Genomic DNA, 25,829 nt, shown 5'->3' with positions numbered 1-25,829 from the left:
ATTGTATTTACTTCAGAAACCCTATATTCAGAAAAGAGGGCCTTCGTTCCACATAGCGCGGCAACCAACATAAACTGTGGAAGTCGTTTTGTAGCATGTCACCCGAAAAGCAGTTTGTATACAACAGAACATTGCTTCGCTCAGAACTGAAGGAAGAAATTGATGAGAAGGTCGATCAGTGCTGAGAAGAGCTCCAACTACAAATTTATTCGATTAAGACCCTGGAGTATTTCTACGAAGAACTGACAATCACACATTTAGCTATATTTAAATACATATTAGTTAAATAGATAAATATAACATAGTTTGGAAAATACGCCGCACAAATGCTGGACCGAGAAGAACACAGATACACGCATTTGAAATACACTTATAGAAAAACCTGGTGAAGCCGATGCTGGGTTTAAAACAGGTTATTAGAGTTCAGAATTTTGAATTCATAAGCATTAATAATGTCAGAGCTCCTGTAGCTTATGTAATTTCTCCACGAGGATCGAACTACTATTACCAAAAGTAAATTGCTCAAAAAGCGATACAAGTTAATATCTATTGGAGAGCTGAACTGTGAGAAAAATAATGAGTGATGGAAATTGGAGGGTCATTAAGTAGGACAATGATGCGTTGTAGTATTTCATATTTAAATGGGGAGCTGGATACCAATTTCCTTTTTTACGAAATGAACTTGATTTGAAGTGATAACAAGAGTAACAGAGATATTCTTTCAAGAGCATGTTACTTAAAGAATGGTGTGAAATTACGGCTGGGGGATTCTAGGGCTCGATAGCCTCATAGCAATATTGTTAAAAGAGGCGTCTGTTACACAGACAAGCCCTCAACAAGTTATTCTACAAAGTGGAAGTCAGAAGCCTGACTATGTAGAAAATAAAAATATATATCGATAAACTTGCATTAAAGTACGAAGCCTAACATCTTTAGGGCGAATACAACTGTTTCCAAACCATTATTTCTAAGCAATGGGCTGCCACGCAGGGGGACGGTAGAGAGTTACGAATTCTTCAAACTAAATCACTTTGTCACGAATGAAGACGGAATTCTTACGAAATATTTCACTGTGTCCATAAAATGCATCAAAATAAAATTGACATTACAAAAGGTAGCATTGCTTTTACCTAAAATGATTATTTCAGGTTTAGTATTTACAATTTACTATATAACAAAGTTCGGATTCGCACAGTTTTGCAACCAAGTTTGAAACCCTTTGCTTTAACTGGGACAGTTACTGGCAATATGATTCAGTGGGTGACAAGATTACATTGCCAAATTCCTTAGCTATATCTACTGCTAAATTTCCTGGAAAAATTTGAGAGGATTATCAAACGGTAGAATGGAACCCTAGCAACAAAGATATCTTAGGCTGCTGGGTAAATTGGGCGGTTCAGAATGAAGAAATGTTCAATTACCAAGTTATCTTTAGTTGCATTTTAGTTTTTCCTTCAGCAGAAAATCAAAAATCCACGCAAGTAAGATGCTAGGATTAGTGCTATAAGGTGTACTGAGGCAATTTCTCGCCACCCCACTGAATCTTACTGTCGTTTTCTCATAGACGTTTCTGCATATTTAAAAACTGTGACGTAATAATCCGGTACTTTCCTGTCTTTCAAATTCACTGTTTAAAATATATTCGCATAAATTCACGGACATTCTCATTTATATTATCATTTTTGCCTTAGGCATCTGTCCCTCTGCTAGGATACAAAGTAGCTAAAAGTCTCGTAAAATCGTGTCAGCAAGAAAATGTGCGATGCGAGTGCCGAATGACGTTTACCCGTCACCGTGTCGATTGTTAGCCATGATAACGCGTCTAGTTGTTCAAGCACGAATCTGTAATAGAAAAAAACATTTGTTTGACCACCCGAGTTTGAATAGTTCTACTAAAATACGTATCACATATCACGTCTACATATCACTCAGTAATTCAACTGCCTTGTAAATTGAATATATCAAAGATTGAAGAACTTTTTTCTTCACAGTTACGGGTGTATAGCAAAGATTATTCAATATTTCAGTAATCAGTAATAGTCTTGGTTTCCCTTGAAAGTTCCAACAATCATACATTAACAGAAGATGCTTTACAGAATACATAACCATAAATTCATCGTTTCTTGCAAAATAAAACTACCAGCATATTGTTTTTGCATCAGTTTTTTGCCTGTTTTTAATGACATAGCAAGCCAAAACTCGTTTCCAAATGCATGCATTCTCAACAAGCAATAAATGCAAATTTAGGCCAAGCGTGTTATCACTGGCAGCGCCATATTTGGTCGAGCGAAAAATTGCATCACTTCACGAAAAGGTTGAGACAAGTAAGGCTGATTGTCAGGACGCGAAACTTTAATGTGATCACTATCCAACGCCTCGCAACCTTCTGTATTATTAGATCGCCTGTCAATCTTACCTATGTACTAACACTTCCTTTCTCACAGAAACAAAATTTTGTCATTAAAGGTATTATTCAGTTTGAAGCAGAAATTTCTGGAAGTCGCTTACCTGTGGAGTTCCAGATGATTTTCTGAATCGAGTGGATGCTTCGATAATTGAACATCGTGTTTCGTTAAATGAAAGAGCAGATCCGACTGAAAAATAAAGGGAATCGGGTTGAAAAAAGTCACTTTTTGAAAATCGACTTTTCACAAGCTGCGTAGGAAGACAAACAACTAAAGTTAGTTTGCGAAGATAAAATCTTAAAGGTCCCTTCATCTGTTGTGTAGAGTGTCTTGCCATAAGAACGACGGCTTCCACAACTTCCATAAGCCGAACTCTTGAATTTGCTATCTCTTTCGAAACGTTAGATTCTAGAAATGTATCGGAATAGCTCAGAAGCGGTATCACTAAACTGATGCGCAAGAAAACTCTTTCGTTGTGTACTTTAAGCTTTTACGCTATGGTTCAAAAGAATAGGCAGCGTTAGTATCCTGATGCGGAGTAAAACAAGCTTTTCACCCGACTTCTGGCATGAAGTTGGATCTCTTAGCGTTATTGTTTTTGGATATTCTCTACAAAGTATGGAAATAGTATTTGATATGGAATGCACAATGCATTCTAGGTGGTATTACCTTTATCAAGGGCGTATTGGTTATGTGACTCCCAAGTGATGAGGAGTCCACCAGTATGTACCCAGAACACAACGGCTGTCGACAAAGTTTCGTGAACTCATCCGATGAGCCAGTTTTGACTATCGGGGTGGAAGATGGCTGAGTCATAACTGGTACAGGTGAAAAAGCTGTGCTGAACGCAGGTGAATTTTGAATGATCGGTTGAAAGGGAGACATGGTTGAAATTGAGCTGACATTCATCGTGTCACCAGGAGAAAAAACTGGTTGCCCTAGATCTGAATGTAGTGATGTTAACAGCGATGAGCTAGATACTTCGGCTGGAGATGATAATAGCCCCATGAATTGCTCCTCGAACACAGAGTCGGCAATCAGTTCATCGGCTGGAGGCATTGGCAGTGACAATGACCCTGATCCTAACAACCGTCGGTCCCTTCTCTTTGCTGACTGGCTTACAACCGGAACAACGAATATTTTAGAGCCTGAATTTGATTTTCTCCTCGTACTTCCCGGAAGGATTCTGACATTCGAGTCAAGGTGCACACTGGCAACGGTGATGCTTCGTACAGTAGGCCTTGGTTTCTCATCTGCTGTTGCTCTGCAGCCAACACAAACTTCTGGTGTGACCGGACGCTTTTTGGTTTGCACTGGTGTCACCAGCTTTCGGCTCAAGTCATATAAATCTGAAAAAAGAAAAGAAAATGGTATAAATCTACCGCTAGAAAACACCTCAAAGATGAAAAAACTTGTGTGTTTAAAAGCACGAAATTCAAAATAAACTTCTGAATCAAAACATTACCTTTCAGTTCGCCTTTTCCCGGACTTCCCAGTCGATGAATGACTATCCTCCATGTCTCAAAGAAGAACGAGATAACGTCCAACGCAAAATTCAAAACTCTTCTCAGTGCCATTTTCCTTGTCGATTTGCTCTCACGCATTTGCCTGTCGTAAGAATGATGAATATTTTAGCTTAATGATTAGCGACATTAGAAGAAATCCTGATTGTCAAAACTGACTATAATAGAATTGGTTATGAAAGCCCGGGTCCACGAATTCATTCTTGCTACAACTTAATGTGCAACAGATGATGCTCTTTTAATCACTTACTTGAGAACCCCAACCACGTTTAAAAAAGGAATTTGTAACAGAGCTTCCTTCCTTTCTCCGCCTATTTATGCTGGCTTACGATCGCATTACGAACACAGTTACTCAATGATATGATCATTACCATTTACCTTTTCAGAAAATTTGCAGAAATTAATGACCATTACTTTTGCTTACCCCCCCCCCCCTAAGGGGGAGAGGGGTAGATATCGCAAAAAATTAATTCACTGTATCAACCCGTGCTTTCCTAATACATGTGATGAGCTTCAACGCTATAGAGTAACATGAATCAAAAGGTTTAGCAAGGAAGCATAAAATGCAATTTTAAGCATTTGCTATGACCAAACGTATTTAGCATAAAAATCGAGTCCTCAACACATTTCAACCCAATTTATCGAATGCAATGTTCCATTAATTTGACCTGCACAGAATCAGGTCAGTTAGAAATAAAATGGACTTCTATAAACTCTTACCGTATCTGTGGATGGACTTTAATGATAGTGGTATCTGCAATTTCCCCACTCTTGTCAGTGCAAGTGACCAGAACCCAAGACAGATCCTGCGACAAGCAATAACTACAGAACAGTATATTACCGTCCCCTGTTGTCATTACTCTTGCTAGATCCATTGAAGTGTGGGGGTCCTCTCTGATCAGTGAAGTTTGAGGGGCAAGAATAAAGGGCGGAACGAATACGCGGGTCGGAAACTGTTGATCAACCTGTGTAGGAAAAAGTATGTTCTGAAAATACATTTCATAAGGAATTATTTCATATAGGGTCGAATCGATATGGAAAAATCATCATTAAAGACTCATTGCTAACAATGAGCCATTGCGCCACGCAAGCATCCCATAATGCATTTTCAGACAGTCTGAAATCAACTTTGGTTAATCCGTAGAAGTTTACTGCCATTGTTTGGATCGTCGCCACGCTCGCAAAGGCCCATTGTTAGCAATGAGTCTTTAAAGTTAGCAATTTCCTGCATTGAAAATATGAGGTCAACCAAAGTAACTCTGCATATTTTAAAAGGCCACATTAAATCAGTCCAGCATTTCCTGAATCCTGTGTAAAAGAATTCCCCATGTGAACCACTAAGAAAATTAGCTAACAACCTTATGATTCAGAGGCTGCTGCATTTTAAAACCTGGAGAATCATTTAAATAGCGCCAGTAATGTCAAAAGAAGTTGCAAACCTGTCTTTTCTTGGTTAGCTTGTCCCTCAAAGAGCCAGGTCCAAATCCGGTGCATATTTTGCCACTGTTTAACGAGTTGATAGTAACTCGGCAGCTTGAGTAGACTGACAAAGCAAGGTGTTGTAAATCCAGCTGATTTAATCCAGTTCCATTGTGGTACTTTGTGCTGGCCTTCAATTGTAGTATACTCTCGAGAGGAACCACCTATCAGACATAGTGGTATAAATAACCTAAGATTTCAACAAACATCCTTCAGAAGGCAAGTTAAACACCCAACTAGATGAGAAACTGGATCCAAGGTCTAGACAACAGGAGTAGAGTAGTAGAGTAATTCAACATTAAAGTTTGTTTTAAGCAGAAAGATTAGTCTTTAATATCCTCATCGAAACTGTTAGCGTGATTAACCCTCTGCAATGAAGGCATTATAATTTTTGTAAACAAAACACGCTCGGTCTCTTTTTGATAAATCTGTACAGTCACTCGCCTACAAAATAGGCTATTTAATGTACTTTGCATGAAGTTTACAATTATGTCAATTGAAAGCCGGGCATTTCAGCAAGACTGCTAGAATCTTTTTTGGCAATTTTACTATAAGTCTGAACAGCTCCATGATTTGTATGTTTATTCTACTTGCATTCTAATATAATTCAGGTTTCTGCTATCCAATCGCAAGAAAAACAAGCAAACATGGGGAATCCGAATAGCTCATCGCATTAATTAGTTGTCATAAATGTTAGGGAGTTGAATAAAAAAAGAATAATAAGTATGAATAGAATAAGAAAAAAACGGTCGCCTTAGGTCAGGATGAACTCTATTGCAAATATGACAGAAATAAAATTTTGAAATTACCTGCAGGAAAACGTTATTCTTAAGAGCATCGGAAAAGCTTGACGTCATCTCTGCGAAAGCTCTTATAAGACCGTTCAATGACCAAAGTGGCTCTTTAGAAGATGACACACCGGTTACTTGGAACGGGTCGATCATGTACACGACAATGGCAGGGAGTTCACTGTTACTACTTCCGTTATCCGTTTCCTCGTGAATCAAACCAAGAGAGCTGAGAAAAGACAAAGTATATACTAATCAAGTCTCGAAAATTCTGCAAATATTGGTATAAAATAAAGAGAAACCTAGCAAAAAACGAGCTTTTGGTAAGCCCCCCCCCCCCTATACCGGTTTGAAGGTCCCTTGGGTTGCTCCAGGCTGTAGGGGCACGATCACCCAGTTGGATAATCACAAATCATCTGTTGGTATGTATGATTATTAAAGCTTACAGAGAATTCGCGTCGTATGATTTTTTTAATGATGTTAAAATCTTATTTCAGTTCAACATGACACAATATTAAAACTGCAAAGCTAAAAGAGGGCGCTTAAAAGTCCAACTGAATTGGAAACTATGACACACGTTTGGCAAAAGTCATTTTACTGGACTTACCGTTTATTTCATTTCATCACAGTAAAGTCATTTCATTCTTTTGCAATGAAAATGATTATTAAAAAACTCGCATCTATTAAGAACACCCTACCTTAAACCATGAAGGCCTGAAATCGAGTTAGCATTGGCTCCTGGAATCTTTGGTCGAGTGCTTTCTGCGGAATTTTTCTCTTCAGCTGGTGACTTGTCAAAGAGCGTTCGATTTAGTTCAAGAGAAGCTAAATGCGGACCTAGGTGTAAAACCGAGAATAGAATTATAAAGAATTGAAATAACACTGCTAGATTAAACTGACATAAGGTAGGCCGTTAATCGTTGATAAGATTTTAGCATCATAACTTCTCTTATTCAAAAAAGTTTGTCAGAGAGGGAAATCTGCTCTAGAATGAGTGAGAATTTGAAAGTCACAAAACACCATGCAAAAACAATGCTCGAGGAATAAGTAACAACAGAACAAGTTTGCCTTCTTCTTGCTAATTTCTAAAATTGGAACTGACTTGTGAGATCGCACCCTCTCTATAAACATCTATAGAAAATAACTTACCGAGAAGCGCCTTGCACACTTGCGCGATCAGCTTCATTCTTATGGATTCTGCACTTTCATCTGGAGAGAAAAAACGTTTTATTGCTAAATAAGAGCAAACTTGTGCGATAATTGGTGAGGTCTTTGTCCCTGTGTAAAATACTGACAAGATTTAAGGCATGCAACAAAGGCATTTTTTCTAGAGCAGCAATTGTTTGAATGGTATAACCAAAGACAGAATAGAACAGGGTTAAATATCCAAACCGAATTGCTAACTGTGGTGTTTGACTTCATCTTCAACCATTACTAAAAATGCAAATCGATCTACAGGTTGTAAGATTGACAAAAATGGTGTCAAGACGAGCACATGTAGTATTAAGGTAAGGTACAAACCTTGCGAAAACCACTCATCAACAGCCTCATTAGCTAACTTTTGCATGACCTTGAGCTGTACACGGATAATGCCCTCTCGTAGTACCCTTATAATTGGACCGTGTTTGCCGAGGTTCATAGACTAAAATACAAAGTGGCTTTGAAACAACGATACAAGGACGAATGAAAGACACAAACATCGATGTAACGCATAAAGACTTCTAAAAGAAATGTGCAGTTCAAAATATTGCCTGATAACGAAGGACCTGCTCAGAAAAACAAGAAAGAGAAGCCTGAAAAGGAGAGCAACATCTGTTATGTTGCCAACGAAGGACCCCAAAACTAATAGAGTTGACGTAAATGGTTCTCACAAATAGCCTAGAATAAGTCTGAAATCTTTAAGATAAACAACAGCTGGGGAAATATTTCAATCAAACAAAAGGGGGTAACGTTGGAAAGGAAATGAGTCGCAGAAACATCTATGGACATTCACAATCTTGAGAAAAAAAATGTAAATATTCAGCGAAAATACAAAAAACAAGGTTGGGACGTTCTGAGGAACAAAATCCTGAGGAAAAGGGTTTTTAGCATTACAAAAGAATTAACATAAATCATGCATACCTCATATGTTATACTGAGTTCCCTGAAGAACTGTTTGGTATTTTCAAGAACAAGGTCGGTATCTGGAGCAACAACGACATACGCAACATCGCGCTGTCCAGAAAACGGTTCAAGGAGCAATTTCGTCCACGATTTCAAACAATTAGGTGCAACAGAAACATAATCACCGTCGGCGCCAATGAGAACTGGGTGCACGGGTAGGCTACTTTGCACTGTGTTTTTCCCTGATAATTTGTTAAGTGAAGAGAAGGTTACTGGACCTTCGAGCTTTTGAAGTTCATGAGTTCTCCTTTTGAGAGACTGCTTAAAAGCATTTTGTACTGTGGAATTCAACTCATACAACAGCCCCGAGGCCATTATTGCGTTCATATCGCCGCCAGTACTGGAGTGAAAATCGACTTTGTAAACTTGAGACAACATCCTTGTCATGTATAAAACAGAGAATGGAGACAACCACTGCTCTTTAAAGAGTTCTGCAATTCGAGGGGGCAAAACAGAAGAGACTGCCTTGTCGCCTACACTGCTATCCCCGCTTGAGTCCTTACTTCCTGTTAAGTCTAAAACCTCCGGACGCTTAGGCTCCTTAGCTATGAGCTCCGCTTCATCTTCCATTGAAATAAAAGGTAAGTTCTTGTCACTTTTGAAGAGACGATTATGCGGCCAAGCTTTCGACTCTTCCTTTGAATAACAAACAGACACTTTGGAAGCAAGAGCAACTTCTAAGGCCCTTGTCTCCTCGATATTGCTCGCATTATAAACAGTAACCTCCTTTTTTACAATACCTTGACTTACAACATCGACACTGATTAACGGTTTTAGATCTATATTTTCATTTTCAATAATCTCAGTTTTTATTTCCGGCATCTTTTTATTCGCGATAGTTTCGTTCGTATTTACGATAACCGCTTGACTCAAACATGGCATAATATCCTTAGCACGCATCCGTCGTAACGAATCGTAATTCGAAATCGATAGTCGTATAAGATTAGCGGCTTTATCCTGATAGCTCGCAGCTGTTCTAGCCCCGGTCTTCCACGACGGCGTGTACTTCAGTGCAACGCGGTTTTTTATTTTCAAGTTTTTACGCTTCATGCTTGGCAGAACGGAGATCGGAGTGAAAGTACCGTCCACCGGATATTCCTGCGTCTCTGGCACGACAAACGGTGTTTCCAAGCCCTATGGAAAAACGAACTTTTTTACTGAAAATTACGGAATACCATTACAGACAGTTATCATAGACAAAGTCGGTCCAGTTCCATTACTCGCATTGAATTATTTATATAAAATGAAGTGAACTGAATTGGTCGATCGTGTAAATTCAGATTCATAAAGGCTATTGAAAAAATAAAACCTCAAATACAGCCAAATTTGCATAAGTTGGGTTGCTCAGACCCGACAATATAAGCAGACACATGAGAAATCCGACTTCTGCATAGTCCCAACTATGGAAGGGCCGACTTATGAGGGGGCCGACCTATGCCAGGGCCGACTTACATGTATACAAAACTTAAATAAAGCCCCGTTAAAGCGAAAATTTAATATCTAAACGCTGAAACACGCCCCAAAAGGAAAAAAAATCATGCCATCAGCGGTATGTAAATCAGTTATGCCTGTATAGTCTCCACCGGTCGTATTTTTCAAGAAATCCATTAAAGAATATATTTGTGAAAGAATATAAGATGAAATAAAATATTTGTTTTGTTGCAAAAGTCCGATTTATCTTCATAGGTATGTACGTTGCGTGTGGTATTTCATCCAGAATAACGATAATATAGTTAGCAAATAAATTTAGTACCAGAATTAAAATATAATAGTTTGATTGTTTTTAACAAAAGCAATAAAAAAAACCAAAATATTCGCACATTTTCAAAACCTCGTGTTTTTAACAATAGAACTATTATATTTTCATTCTGGTACTAATTTTATTTGCTAAATATATTATCGTTTGTCTTTATAGGGGGCAAAGAAAAGATCCACCCTACGCAAGATCCGAGTTATGCGACGAAAATTTATACCGAATAGATTTAGACCGTGCAATTTGTCCAAGTATGGAACAGGAGACCTGTGCAAATTCTACTTGTGGGAGTTTGACTGTACCATTTCTTGTTTATATTTGATACCTAAAAGCTCTGGCAACTTCATCTGAAGAACGCTTTGCGAAAGGACAAAATATTCGTGGTTAAAGATTCGTGGAACCTTGATCTTTAAACCTCGATTTGCCATATCCATATTATTCACGACACTCAAGGCTAGCACATTTTCATACTAACAAGAAGAGCTCAAAGACACATTACCTCTGTTCCCTCTGAGCAAACATTCTCTTCAAACCGTTTATCATAAGGCAAAACATGCTTCTCGGGTGACATCACAACATGGCAATGTGTGTAACTTGAGGGCATTCCGTAGTCGCCTGGCAACGACGTAGCTGGTGATGCTGCGGGGGGCTGAGCTTCTTGTGACGGAGGAGTTGGAAACATCTCAGATAAATCGTGGGGAAGAGAGGTGGTGGGTGGCGGCAGCGATGTGCTTCTGAATACGTCGTCATGGGCCGGGGGGCGATGATTCGGGTGTGCATCAATTGCTGTGTTTATGTGGCTTTGCTGCGAAGAAAGAGATTGGAGAATTAAACAAGATCCATCGCAGTTTATTGGAGGGAAGCATTTTACAAATATGCGATTGATAGGAAGAATGAAAGTTGATAAATGTTTAAATTTCTGTCAAAAGGAAAAAGACACAGAGAAAAAACAACTCTGGCTATTCCTAGAAAAAGACCTAACTATAATCTGTACTAATAATATACTAGTAGTCTATACTGACTTTGCTTTGCATTATTTATGTATTAGCTCTGACGAAAATGACATAGGAAACTCACTCTGCTTTTGTTGTCCTGATCATCTTCATCGTCTGAAAACTCAAACAACTTGTCACGATCAGAGAACTCCACGACTAGATCTTTTGATTGCGTGAATGAGATTCCAGAAGAAGAGCCGGGGGTTCGCGCCGGGGACGGCAAATATGGTGACGGAGACAAAGCAACTGTTCCACTTCTGGCAGACGGTGATGTGACAGGTGGCAATTCATTATCCGAAAGAGATTGATCCTTCTTAGACGGTCGACGCCTACTGCCTTTAACCGGTGCAGCTTTGATGCTTGAAACGGACGGGGGAGAAACGATAGCTTCATCTTTGATTTTTGTTGACTGGCTCGAGGGCCTTCGCCGTTTGTCAGCCACGGGAGGTGACAAGATAGACCCATTTTCAAGTATATTTTGATCGTTTTTAGGTGAATATATAGAGCTCTGTGAGGTGGATTGTTTTTTGGGGCGACCCGGACCACGTCTCGTTTGTAGCTGTTGATGAGCAGAACTACTAGCGTTGCTGGTTTGTTGGTAGGACAAAGAGTCTGTTTGTGAATGAAAATGCGAGGGACTGGGGGACTGGGGAGGAGATGCTGCTGCATACGATTGCTGTTGGTGTTGTGGTTGTTGTGGCTGTTGTGGTTGTTGTTGTTGTGGTTGTGCATATGATGCTAGCTTAACCTTTTTCGTGCTTTCATCTACATTGTTCGCATTTTCTGTTGTTCTTTTTACCCTGCAAAGGATATTAGCTTTATCTTAAACCAAGATTTCAGATAAATGTGTAGTCATTAAAGTCATATCACTGCATTAAAGCATTCAAAAAACCTGAGGCATGACACAGTTGTTTGGAAAAAATGATCCGAATTTTTTCCACAAAATACGATAACAACAAGCCTATCGCGGCTATAAACGACTTAAGCTGAAAAGCTTACTCGGAAGTGATTTTGAAAAATGTTTTTGCTAATGATATTAAGAAGTGATGCAATTCGAACTTGGTCTTTAAGCATTTAAAAATACCCCCTTTTTATCACTTGGCTACAACAGGAGTATTATATAGTAAGTCTGGCGCAGGCTAAGCCCTATAAATTGATCTGTCACTCTTCAGAGAACAAAATGTCAGAAAAAAAATTCAAAAATTTGTTCTGAAGTTTAATACTTTGTAGAGTGTCGAATGTAAAGCTTTGATATGTCTTAAAATGTTTGCCTCTCTCAAAGCCATTTTTAAAATTTGTACCACAACAAAATTTTATTTCAAGCGGAAGTACACCAAAAACAATGTTTGCAAAAAATTAGTTGTTTCATGGGCAGAACGTGCAACCACATCAATACACCCGCTACATGGTTGCTTGGGGAGCTAACGGTGTGTTAGTATGTCTCCATGGCATGAAACGAACACTTGAAAACAGATTCAAATGGCGTGATTAACATGGAAATCTATATATCCTCAACGAGCTTCTTATGTTATAATTGTCAATAACTGACTAAACACAAAGCGAATGTGAGGAAAAGCATGTTACCCGCGAAACCACCCATTCGGCAAAATGAGTCAAAAATAGTACTTTACAAAGTCGATTTTGATATCCATAAATTCATAGATAGTACTCCATTACGTCCTTATCATTGGGGTTTTAAGAGGATTAATAACAAAAGTATTTAGTTACAATTCTTGCCTTTAGGTACACTAAAGTTAGTTTCCAAGGGCATATTCAGCCATTCCCCTTCCCCTTTTAAAAAATGTTGGTTTACTACAAAACGACGTAGGGGATTAGGAAGAACGCTTTTTTCTGCAACCTCTATGATATTTCTCTAAATTATCAGCATAGTTTAGGGGGGAAGGGGGGTGCGGAAATAGGAGTATCCGGGAGAAGAAGGGAAAAATATTAAAACACAACGCAAATTGCTGGGTGGTCTAAGTATTTTTGGCAATGATTGTAGTAAACAATGCCACCTACAAATATTCACGACAGTTTTATCTCCTGATGCATCTTCTCAAAAACCAAGGTTTATCATCTCTTATCTAACAAGGCTACTCCTATGTCAGTGGTAAATTAATTAATTTACGCACTGGAAACGAATAACAAATTTCCTGTAGTTCATGCTTCGCTTATTAAAATTTGACATTTAAGTTGTTGACACTTACCCTTTATTTGGCATTCTGACGATCATAACCTCCCCATCAGGAACATGACCCCCCGGCTTCGTATTTGATAGCTGCAACGGGGTTGGTGACATCACCTCAGAAATGGAGTAGTTATTTTCAGCTTCCTTTGAAACACATAAGGATGAGTATGACGGGTCAGTCAAAGACGACCTTGCCTCGAGTGTGTCTTTAGACAATGCCGGTTTTATGGGCATGACGTTCGATGGAAGAATATAGTTCACCAAGCCCTTAATTGGAACAGATTTTGATTTGAATTTTCCCTTGCTTTCCAAGGCCCTGCTATTAGCAGAAAGAACCTTGGTTGGACTGATATTCTGAAGTTGCACCGAGCTGTAACTTTGATCCAGGCCGGTAGAGCTAAAAGACCTGCTCGTTGACGATTTCTGCAGTACTGGACTCTTTCTCGAAGGCAAGCCTGTTTGTAGATGGGCTTCGGTTTTTAAGTCAACATTAGAAGGCAACACAGGCCCGGTATTTACATTGACAGCCTTGAGGTTGGCTGAAAGGGTAATTGGCGGTGTAGGGCTACGCTCTGTATTTGTAGACCTTCTCTGATGAAAAGGTAGTGAAGTCTTTTTCCTTTCTTTTCTTCCTTTGTGAGTAACACTCGAAGTTTGATTGGCTCCAGATGCAGCTGTCGATGGACTGCTAATTCCCACATGACCAGATGTACTCTTTAAACCAGATACCGTACTCCCAAATTTCCCCATCGGCTTGACCCTAAAATCAAAATTCGAGACGTTTCAAACAGGGAATACACAAAACAAGTCCTACGCGAAAGGTATATGATCAACAGAAAAGGGTAAAAAAGTTGCTTTGAAGATGGTTCAGGATGGAACTATAATTTCTCATAAATTTTTGACCAAAACTTTTTCACTTTTTGATTCTAGAAAATAATGTAACTATATTGTTTCTTCCTACGATGCAACAGGTTAACATTATTAAGGGAAGGCAAACTTCATCTCGCCGAGCAGCTCCTCTCTCTTCCATATTGTTTCACTGAACATATATATGGGCAGGTAAAGAAAGGGGATAGGCTGAAATAAGATGTTGAAAAAAGAACAAAATATATCAGAAATGGAATTATTCCTTTGAGTGAAGCTTGATAACGAATTATGTGCCTTGAATCATCCTTCCTGGTACTTTTTAACACATACCTATTGACATTTGTTGACGAAGTACAGCCACAAACAGTCGTCCTTGATTTATCTTTGAAGTCCCATAGCGGCATGTTAGGTCCAAACACAGGCGCAGCTTCGGATTTTGATGCGCTATTTAGTCTGAAAAATAATATTGGCATCAAGATTCTAAAATAAAGTGTCGAGAACAGCATTTGAGGCAGAAGATGTTTCGATATCACAGACAAATGCTTCAAAATGCAAGTCCAACCACATTGAAACAACTCGATCGTCAAGACAGTTTGGAAGTGGAACACATTCTAGGTTAAGAGAGATCTTTGAAAAACATGGTTTTATAGCATGATATAAAACATGGCGTAGTCCCTTACTGTATAGCACGGTTGTGTTTTTAAATTAATGAAAACAATTTCATTAAAGTGCACGGAAAGAAACGTTAATCTCTAGCAACTCACTTCTTGCTTTCTTTCCGTGGCTCAAGATTATCCCAAATCCTATTGTTAAGTGCTATGATTGGTCTAAATGCTTTTCTGCTGCAAGTACCAGCCTTCGCTTCATTTGCGTTTACGTCACTTCGCATTATTTCCGGAAATTTGGTGCCTAAAATTGAAATGATGTTACATGTAGTAGCTCATCACAGGTTTACTCCAAAATATAATAAAATGAGAATGGATACTTTCGTAAAAATTGCAGAATTTGCATTTCAAGGCAGGGTTCTTGGTACAAACAGTACGTGTCCACTTTGAGTAAACAGAAGTTAATTTAAGATAATTTTGTGATCTGTGAGATGGTTTAAAAATTATCCCATAGTGGTAAATTCACGATATATAATGATCTTGGAAACAAAATTTTTTGATTTCAAACTCATGAGTTAACTTGAGAAAACATCGTATAAAAGAAGCCGATGCATGGGAGGGGAATGTGCAACTGTTTCCGCTGAGGTTCTTACGCAACCCATTTTCACTGAGCATTAATTTAGATGTTGAAAACAGTCTTCTTTCCTCAAAGAAAAATCAGTCGTGAAATAAGAGAGAAATTGTCTTCATTTCGAAGTTCCTGTTCCAAGCGGTGGTATTTACAAAAAGTTTCTTATTTTTGGTAGATTTTCCATACCGAAAACCTTGGGGCAGATCGCGAACGACATTTTAACAAAATATTTTCCTTTTACGTTTTCTCAAAAGCAGAACTAAAAGAAGTTGCTCTTGTAAGGCACCTGGCATAGCTGCAAGACACAAATCAAAGTGATTTCTGGTATCAAATTGAAACCGAATCGGTACATAGGTTAATTTTGAGTTAGCTCACGTTATCTCAAAGTTGAAACCAAGCTTAAGTGGCGATTATTGTTGAATAATCTACGTAATCACAGTTGGCCTTAACTGGATACAATAATCACATCAGAGACTTTTCAGAGTTAATCGACACGGCAATGAATTTGTGGAAAGTTTCTAACCTGATCTGCTAACAGGTAGGCCAACAAGACAGGATGGGTACAGCATCTTGTTATCGCAATGGACGATCTCCACGAGACAAGGAATAAACCCATTCGACTTTTCGTCTTTGACGATGGGATAGTACTTATCCCATTCCGTAAGAATCCTAGCCGCTCGACCATCAGTGCTCGGTAAACTGCATCCTGTCAGAACCGCATTTAGACCACCCGGAGCTAGGACCACTGAAAGGAAAAAGGCAACAGTTAGCCGATGCTAGAAGTTTTAATAGACGAAGAACTACGACGCTTGAAAACATATTTTTAAGTGTACTGAAAAGCATTCACTGCTGGTGGCGCTAGCACCTACGAAATGGTGTGGATGGATGGGGGTGCAGGGTGATAAAATTTTGTGGGCGTCAATTTTCTTTATTTAACTGTTATTTAGATGTAAACGAGTCTTGCCATTCAACAAAAATGCTTCTTATCATATTGTTCGCTTCATATTTCATTTTTCATAAAGGGATGCCTTTCAACATGAGCTCATTTTCTGGGACCCTCAAATTGAAACATTAATTACAATTTGCATTTAGTAAAAGAATCTATGAATTAAATTAAAATATCAAACTCTGTCTGAAATATCTAGAGCCTATCAAGAAACCTATGGGAGATTACATTTGATTATTAATTGCAAATGAAAGCCCACAAAAAAAGTGGGTTTGAACGATGAAAAAATAGAAACGCACGGGTTCCACAGTCTTGCTTGGTAATAAAATGTACACATACAGTGATTAGTACAACTTTAATACATTAAGGGAAATGTTTACGCAAAGATAAATCAATTGATCTAACACATGAACAAGATAAATCACTTAGACAATTCCTATTCAATAGGCCATTTAAAAGCACGACAGACTCAATTCAGTTTTGCGAATGTTTATGCTATCAATTCCATCAATTCTTAACAACCACCTGCAAGTAGTAGAGGCCATCATGCAATTCATCAATTACATGGTCTGGAACTTTGCATTAAACGCTTCAAGCTATGGAAAATATATTGAATTCTCTGTGAAAAGCAGCGTAAAGAATCCAACTATGAGATCAGCAAGGCGTTTTTCAAGACCAATAAACAACTCCCAGCAGTCAATCGGTGTGGTGCAGTATTCACTGTACAGGAGCTTACGGCACCAGCGTGAAGCTGCTGTTTATTACATACATTTCTAAATCAGGTGTTTTTTGCATAATCTAAAATACGCGAAGGGCAAATCTTCCCGGAATTCAGGCCTGGAAATTTTCAGCATTTCAGGATATTATCGTTACGGTGATTGACAGAATGCGGAAACAACGAGACAAAAAAAAGAGAAAAAGGAACATATAAAGGGATAAACATTAAAAATCCCGATAATGTTTTTATCATCCTTTATTTCACAGAAATGCCATTATGAGTTTGCAGAAACCTCACGATAACAAAATGAGCGTTTCTGTCAAGTTTCCAGGCCTAAAATCCATTTTTACAATATGACCCCCAAAAAAGCTGTCGATTAATTTCAAGCCACTGTACAGCTATAAACATGATTCAATGCAGACTGGCTTTTTGCATCAACTGGTCGATTTAAGCTACAATTAGGAGTAGCATATTGCGATATTGCTCAGGGCTTTCAGTTTTAAAATTTTACTTCACTACTTCCTTAACTTTGCGGGTTTAAGATGAATAACATCGAAAGCATTAAACTAATAAATAACCTAAATATCAAGTGATCACGACAATTATAATTCTTGGTGTGTTTTTGATAACCCATTACCCTATCATTGAATATATGCGCTGCCAGAGGATCATAAAAAAATGATTTGCTCCTTCTTCGCTTCGCCAAAATGTTTAAATGGGCAAATGCGAATGAATGAAAATACAAATACGAACAATTCTGTCAAAAAGATAAGATTTTTTTCAGAAATATCTAAAGATATTTACAGTTGTTTTATTGTGCAAATTGATATCTTATCAAGGTTTTAACTAGAAAAGAATATTTATCTCAACTCATTGATATCCCTACATGTTTTTAATGAGATTTGAGCCTTCAGAGATAAAGTGGCTTATTCTTGCAAGGAAGCAGTGATATAGTGCTTTACAAAACCATTTAAGACAGTGGAAGACCAGTTAACTTGGGTATACGACAGATATCCTGCTAATGCTATGTTAAGTTTAACCGAGAATTAGTCATACGTTGTGAAAAACCATTCAAAATGCCTTTGGGGAAAGTATGATTACGTCAGATCAACAGTTTTCTACTTTGATGATGGTTAAACAGTTAAGAATTACCGTGTACAGTATCACCGGACATTGCATCTGACAGGTCACTTCTCGACAAGCATCTTATGGCAGCCTGTTTTTGAACATCGACACTTGCGGTAACGAGGCTCTCACCGTAAATGGATAAGGTGAAACTGAACGCCAGAGTTTCCCTGAAAAAGATAAAAAAATGCATTATGATGGATAGGGGCCAAATGAAAGAATGATAAAAGACGTGCTTGCTTTTTGAAAAAACATAACTCCTTTATAGAATTTGCAAAGCCTATCCTATTACATAAACATGATAACAACTGAAACAATCCCACTTTCGCACTGCCCTACGCCCTGGCGTGAATTGCTACTTATCAAGAAAGGAGAAACTTTTATTGATCAGAGATCCATTCTGAAAAATCCTATTTAAAGAATCCTTCAACATTAACGGCTAGTATTCAGTGAACACTCCCGGAATTTTTTCAAATGGGATTGGAATTGAAAAAGCCAGATGAAATTTCTGTGAAAGGTTCGTTGAGGTGACTGTTCAAAATTCCTGAAAGCCACAACAACAGCGGCTTGTTAAAACTGCCAATAAGTGCACAGTAAACGCAAAGCTCTCCTTCCTTAATTTCTGCTTTATTGATGGGGAGTGGCCTGCTCTGGACAGTTCCCACATAACAAAATTCAGTTTGATAATTCCCAATCAACCCGGTTGAAAAGGCTGGCTGCCCTGTCGAACATTCTCTTTGTAGTGTGCTGAAACGCATTATAGGCTTGACTCTAGGATTTCACGGTTTTATTAATCATCATTAGAGAGGACAGGACCAAAGAGATGCGATTTCACAGGTTAATTACCTTTTATATTGAAGTTTGGTTGTGGATTAAGGAGGAGAGCAAGTAGATCAGGGTATAACGCTTAGGGATCAATGTAATTGAATAAGGAATTTACAAAACAGTCGACGGTTAATTCTGAATCAAAATGAAACGATTTATTTTGGTAATGTTGAATAAATCGTTTTCACTGCAAAGTTGTTCTAATGGTGGTATTCTTTGACGGTGCTAAAAACATTATGATTATTATGATGATGATAAATAAGATCATGATGATGATTATGATTGTGAAGATGATAGCTATGATGAATTGTGATGACTATGTTTACGGTGGTGACGACTGGGCCTAGTTTCAGCGACATCACAAGCAACAGAGGGTTATTATAACAGTAGCGTTCACATGGCAAACAATGCGATTAAGAACAAAAACAATTCATCCATTTAATGAATATGGTTGGATTAAGTTGAGCCCTGATTTGATGATAGCCACGAAATGCTCAGAATGGGACTGTTGTATAGCGCTTAACCTAATTGCCGGTTGAGATTATGACGTCATTTCAAGAACAAACATCACGTTAAGCGAATAGAAGAAGCCAATACGGCAATCAAGAGGTGTCTGCTGTTGCAGGATACATGCAAATGTTGCTTTTACGTATCATTATCAATAATCGAGCTTAAGCAACAACGGTTGTCACATAAAGCATTGCGTCAGCTGTCTCATTCTATGAAAAATTACAACTAACTTGAGTAGCCAAAAAACCTCACGCGAATCGACCGATTAAGTCAATTTGCCCGGAGGATTTGAAATAGCTATAAAAACAGCCACAGTGACAAATCTCTTAGCAATTTGAAGTTCGGGATATTGTGAGTTGCCAAACCATCCTTGATGCTTTGTACTCATAAGATACGACTGGACTCATACGATACAACAAGACTTGTGAGAAAGTAAAGGCAACATATGGCAAGGGATCCGTGTAAAAAGATGCTAGAAAGACCGTTTGTCACCATAGAGGTCAGTAAGGTTAATCGTTACAATGGCTGATTCACCCAATTAGCTGAGGAAAAGTTATAGAAATGCATGCAGCGAATATATATTTCTTTAAAATTTGAAGACCAGTTTGACAAACTAAGCTGATATGAAATGAAGTCAAGCCAAAATATTATATTCCAAAATGCATACTCTTGATCTTAGCTAGTCAAAAATAAATAAACCAACCAAAGGTCTGCCTTATCTACCAAAACCAAAGAGTGAAACACTCTTCCATTTTGAGCAGAATTGCAGAGAACGAGGCTCTTACAGTGGGAATTCCCACAAGGGACTACAGAAAGAGAAAGCCTGGCAATGTTGAAACAAAAGGCCAAGGGGAAAGATTTTAAAATATGGGAAACAATGGAAAGTTTTCTCACAAAGCATTAAAACAGAACTTTACGAGAAAAGAAGAGTAAGCAAGGTAGACGAAATTTTCATGGCGTTCATTTCAGCAGCTACCCGCTACTTAAGCTGATGTAAAATGACAAGTTTGAGTCCGGCAAGCACAAGAAAGGAGTCAGCATTTAATCTGCCATGAGCACAAAACAGAGTCTGGATTAAAGAGAGGATGAGCACATAGCACACAAGTTAAGCAAGGGAGAAAGGAAGAATTAAATAAACATGGACGATAAAAAAGCTCTAAAATTATCCAAGGATTAGGGACGAAGCAAGAATGCCTATAGCGTAACTCCCTAATACTAGCGTGTTTGTGTATTTAGCTGGATAAGTAAGGTGTGTCTTTCTTAGCTTAGCTCTAAGATCTTTCCCTTATCATGGGCAAATTTTTGATGCTATAGCCACTGTGGATATGTGATATAAATCTCTGTCTCCAGTGCTCTTGCGTCTTCAGACCCACTGCGGAAAAAAGACTAACGAGCTGGATAATTATTACAGTCGACTCCGCTTATAGTCACCTCGCTTAAAAACACTATATCATTTTCAATCACATAAAATTTGGACCGAAATTCGCAAACTGTTCAATTAACTTCTGTTAACAGTCGAGCTCAGCTTATTATCACAGCTTCTCATGTAAAATTTAGTGTGACTTTAACAAGAAGATACTGTCAACGTTTTGCTGGGAGTCCAGTGAAATCTAAAACACTACGCTTAAATCACAGATTGTAGTCCTAGGCCTTCAGGTAGATCACCCTGTTGCAAATCAAGCCTGAACGAGATGTGTGCTCAACCCAAAGCGTGATAAAAGTAGAGGGAAATAGATCACGAAAACTTCGACAGCATTGCGTAAGTAGATGATAGTAACAGCTAAATCAAACTTCAGTCAAATCACTGTTGTCAAACAAAAAAGGTACGGAACAGCGAAGCATAAGCACTCGGATGTAGAAAGCAAAGGTTTTCCGATGGCAAAACATTGTTAGAAAGCCGCTTTCTCTTCAAGAATTGTGATGTACAACAGCGCAGATGTTTTAACTGTCATTCAAGAGCAAAGCGCGAGAGGCAAAGCAGAGATGCTGGAAATGAATTAAGACAATGTTTGAAGCCCTCCACACGAACTGCCCGTAAACAGATGTGCCAACACAGGGAGATCGTAGAAAGACTATTGTCCCATGAAGATGAAACTCTTAATTTGCAACAATAAGAGAGCGCAACTAAAGTAATAGGTCAATTAAGAATTGAATAGAGAGCTTGCAACCTACCATTCACAACCTTTCTTGCAGCTTTTGGTAAACCATCTGCCATTGCAAAAGAACTTCTCGCTTATTAGTTGCCTAAATATAACCAACAAAAAATTATCGCCTGGTTGCGAAAGAAAGAATATTACATGACGTGAAAACAACAAAATTGTAAACAAGTCCAGAGGGGACTTTCAAGTTTTTATTTTGCATTCTAATCTTGCATCATCTATACTACATTTTTATAAAAATGTTTTGACTAAAAATGACCTATAATTCCGCACATGTCTGAAAAAACGTGACCCATATTTCTGCAAACGTGATGAAAGTATACCCAAAATTTTTCAAGACATAACAAAATCATCAAACATATTTTGTATGTCATTTCCCCCAAGATCTCAACATAACACATATTTCATACTTTGATTTCTAATTGGACATTCATTTTGTTAATGCTAAACTTCCCTCCTAATAATTTTGCAATATTTTCCCAAAATGATACACACAAATTTCAAAAACTAATACCAATAATTCCGCATTTTTCAGAAAAATGTACCTCTAAATAATGGCACGTCCCTGTACCTTCAAACATACAAAGTTACCCTCCGCGAGGTACTCTATCAACACGTACTTTTCACATTGTGGGCCAATTGGTCTAGAATGTCTAATACGTACTATGGTTCCGCAGCTAGTTAACCCGCAGTGTTGGTATGAATCGGGATCAATCCCTACCCAGAAGAAAACCTTAACCTGCACAGAATGCCATGGACATACAAGTTTCCCCAACCAGTTGTAGGCTAAAACTCTTCCAAGTTTCTAATGCTTCATTTCGACTTTCTGAAGAACAAGCCGTCTGCTTGGAGGATGAATAACTGTGGCGAAATGCCCGTTGGATGTTATTTAAAACACCCATTTTTAAGTAGCAAGCATTTTCATCAACTGAGAACAACTGCTGCTTTCAAAGCAAACAGATCACTTTTAAAACGGCAAACAAAAAAGGGCCTAAAACAACGGATGTCGTCCGTCTACAATAATCGTATCGTTCATTTTTTACATTCGTGACAACCAAACTTTCTTGATATCTATTTCCAACTAATTAATCTTTGATTCCTGTCTACCACCTCAATTGATATGGTAATTTGAAGCTTCAAAAAATAACATTGGTGCTAATCAGGATTCAAGACAATTTAAGCACCAAATCACTTTTCTTGGAAAACATTACCGTATAAACAATACAACTTATAAAACGTACCTTTCAAGCTGTTTATGGAGAGATTCAAAAAACAGCGATTGATACTCGTAAGACATTCCATCTTCGAAGCAACCTCTTTCTTTTTCTGTAACGAAAAAACAATTATAGAAGATAAAACGATTGACGAAAGCAGGGTTAAATGCGATAAATCAAAAACTAATTGGTATTAATAACATTTTGCACAAATTAATAAATTTCAAAATATCTCTAAGATAATTCATACAAGTTTTGGCAAATGTTTCAAAATTATTTAAAAAAAATCGAAGCAATAACAAATCGTAAACCTCGAAATAAAATTGTGCTTGTCTGCCAAATTAAAGAAAACCAAATTAAAACCAAAAGCTTCCAGTCTAGATAAGCAACAATTCATTACTCCAATCGTAATGAATAAAGATTTTTTCATTTTTCATTAAACAAACTCAAGAAGATTAAAATGCAAGCTGCATAATTAGCTGAGCCGAGCAATTTAGTGGCAAATCCGCCAATATCCTCAGTCTTCTTTCAAAAAGGAAACCATAACATTATTATCTAGGTCATTATGTTGGTTATTAAAACAAAAAATGCGAACCTAAACAACGTAAACCATACTTCTTTTAGCGTACAGTAATCATATCCAAGCCATAATCTGCGACGGAATGATTGCAAAACGGACAGACCACAACCCGCTTCAAACTTAACGCAAATATATCGTTAAATTAAGAACAAAACCCTCTTCTGCACCACTATCCGATATTTATAGACTATTAAATTTCCCAACTTAAAAAGGCAGTAACATCTTTAGTCGTGATTTCACAAGAGGTTTTTCAATATAAGAGCAAAACTGAATTAACGCGCCCATCGCAGGCTGGCATTAACTGGCGATTAGCTAGAAAAAGACTATGAGAATTGGCCGCACTCTAATTAATACCAGTCAAAATTCTGTCATCTGATGTCACATTCTTTCATGTCACACAAGGTTAAAGAGTGTCAGGTTTAAGACTTAGGCTTAAGGTCTTCAGTTTGCCCTCCCGACGCGCAAATAGTCTCCCAATAAAACAACCCTGATTATAAACCTTTCATAGATTGCAGATTTGAAAAAACATTCAAATGTTTAAAATGGAATAATTCTTTCCTAAGTGAAGCAGTCAAAAACAGGCATTACGTATTGCCTTATGTGAAAAGGTTTGGAGCTCTTTTGCAAGAAATTTTGCAAGACACAAGACACAAAACAAAGACAATCTGAGAGAGGATGAAGTTTGTCAATGGAAGACATAGACGTGAAGCACATGCGTGGGAAGTAGAGCTATCTGTCTGTTAAGCCCAATCCTCAGTGAGAAAAAAATCAGCGAAATAAGAAAAAGTTCGCGCGAAATACGTCTTGGGCATGCGCAATGAACTTTTTCTGGGATTTCTCGCAAAAACGAAAAAAAGTTAAAACGAGTCTAACTTTTTCGCTTTTCATCCTTAATCCTTCAGTAGCCAATCATATTTCATATCCCTTTGTCACGCTTCCAAACTTTACATTACAATGTCGTGAGGTCAACAAAAGTATTCAAAGGAATTTGTCGCGTGAAGTATTTCGCAGCGAAATTTCGCAAGACTTTTCTCACTGGAGATTGGGCTTTGCAGGAAAGTGCCCGTATACTTCCTCCGGACAATACACTTGTCGGCTCTGAAAACAGTCTTTAGAAACACAACACAAAAGGGTGTGGTTTGGGTGTGGCACTATTTTTTCTTTTGATTTCATTTGCCCAGGGCCGGTTGTCATGCCACCGTCATGCTATCTGGGCTCTGGTCTATAGCTTGTATGTCTGGAAGAAAGAAATTTTTGGACGAACTAATTTGTCCGTTGTTTGAAGATGTCCACTGTATGAAATGTCCACTGTTTGATGATGTCCACTGTATGGAGATGTTCCTTCATAAGAACAATCTTCTACGGGATGTTTCGCAGTAATTTATCGACATGTACAATCAACATGATATTTGAAATGACATAATAAATCACGTCCGGGTAGCTAGTAATAACTTTTCGTATATATTTATTTTCATTTGTCACTAATTGATCCGGAAAGACTGAGATTTAGTTCACAAAACGTTTACAAATCTTGTTCGTTTTAGTTCTTCTAAACACATTTCCTTTTATAGGAATTTAGTTTATAAGAACATCGAGGCTCGAGCAAACTGCTTAAAATTAAGAACAATTTAGGAATAATAGTTTGGTTGAAAGTATCTATTCTTTCAGTTTTGAACATCAATCAATTTGTTCGCTTCTCTGCTCTTTTCTTCCTTTCAAGAAAAAACGTTTGGAGAAATATTTTGATACGGCATTAGACAGACAATTATTATTTGCAGTAGGATTTGAATTTTTGAATTTAGCTTGATGGCTAGTTTGTCATTTAGAAAGTTAGCGTCTTAAACAAATCCACACGACTTAACTAAGCTCTGAAGTTAATGACAAAATGGAGTCACGGATCAACCGACGCCAGCACTGGAATAATTACATAAATAGAGGTTTAAGACAATCACATTAAGCAGGAAGATGCATTTCTTTTCTTGTTGCGGTTAGAAATGCAATAAAATTGAATTAAGACAGAATGATAACAAATATATTACACTAGTTTGTTTTATTTGTGGTGCTGGCTAACTTTTATCATGTACCCAGCAAAGGTTGTGCTTTGCAACTTTGGGCTCAAATGCTTTGAAATCAGGCAGTCTTAACCAGGAACCAGGTAGGATCCACATCCTCAGATCAGCTCATCAAATCACGACTTTTATCTGGAGTGTCATCCACTGTCAATTGTAACCTTCTCCAAATATGTACACTAACAAAAAGGCTGTTATACTGAGAGCAGGCAACAAATAATCTACCTAAACAGATCGAATCATCTGTGCCCCGCATATTTTTGTACAGAATTACTACATTTCGCCA

The 25,829-nt window shown here is 37.9% G+C and overlaps 1 protein-coding gene across 1 annotated transcript in view; it reads right to left on the bottom strand.

Annotated features, from left to right (window-relative positions):
* Window positions 1-179: 179 nt before the first annotated feature.
* Window positions 180-25,829, bottom strand: part of LOC135683955 (mediator of RNA polymerase II transcription subunit 13-like) — a 35,072-nt gene continuing 9,422 nt past the window's right edge. The window contains exons 3-22 of the mRNA XM_065199364.2: window positions 22,922-23,006; window positions 21,694-21,765; window positions 18,214-18,356; window positions 15,921-16,142; window positions 14,926-15,070; window positions 14,492-14,614; window positions 13,314-14,054; window positions 11,189-11,906; window positions 10,611-10,916; window positions 8,317-9,492; window positions 7,717-7,837; window positions 7,345-7,404; window positions 6,894-7,032; window positions 6,217-6,424; window positions 5,368-5,571; window positions 4,649-4,893; window positions 3,871-4,013; window positions 3,075-3,754; window positions 2,509-2,594; window positions 180-1,842 (exon numbers count right to left, since the gene is read on the bottom strand). Of these exons, the coding sequence (XP_065055436.2) occupies window positions 1,707-1,842; window positions 2,509-2,594; window positions 3,075-3,754; window positions 3,871-4,013; window positions 4,649-4,893; window positions 5,368-5,571; window positions 6,217-6,424; window positions 6,894-7,032; window positions 7,345-7,404; window positions 7,717-7,837; window positions 8,317-9,492; window positions 10,611-10,916; window positions 11,189-11,906; window positions 13,314-14,054; window positions 14,492-14,614; window positions 14,926-15,070; window positions 15,921-16,142; window positions 18,214-18,356; window positions 21,694-21,765; window positions 22,922-23,006 (5,753 nt within the window). The 3' untranslated portion in view covers window positions 180-1,706. The remainder of the gene's footprint in view (window positions 1,843-2,508; window positions 2,595-3,074; window positions 3,755-3,870; window positions 4,014-4,648; window positions 4,894-5,367; window positions 5,572-6,216; window positions 6,425-6,893; window positions 7,033-7,344; window positions 7,405-7,716; window positions 7,838-8,316; window positions 9,493-10,610; window positions 10,917-11,188; window positions 11,907-13,313; window positions 14,055-14,491; window positions 14,615-14,925; window positions 15,071-15,920; window positions 16,143-18,213; window positions 18,357-21,693; window positions 21,766-22,921; window positions 23,007-25,829) is intronic.

This window comes from Rhopilema esculentum, chromosome 7 (genome assembly GCF_057945365.1).
Source record: "Rhopilema esculentum isolate cy_ngs chromosome 7, ASM5794536v1, whole genome shotgun sequence".
Lineage (NCBI taxonomy): Eukaryota > Metazoa > Cnidaria > Scyphozoa > Rhizostomeae > Rhizostomatidae > Rhopilema > Rhopilema esculentum.
The sequence above is the reverse complement of the archived record's forward strand: the minus strand, read 5'-3'. Positions and strand labels throughout refer to the sequence as shown.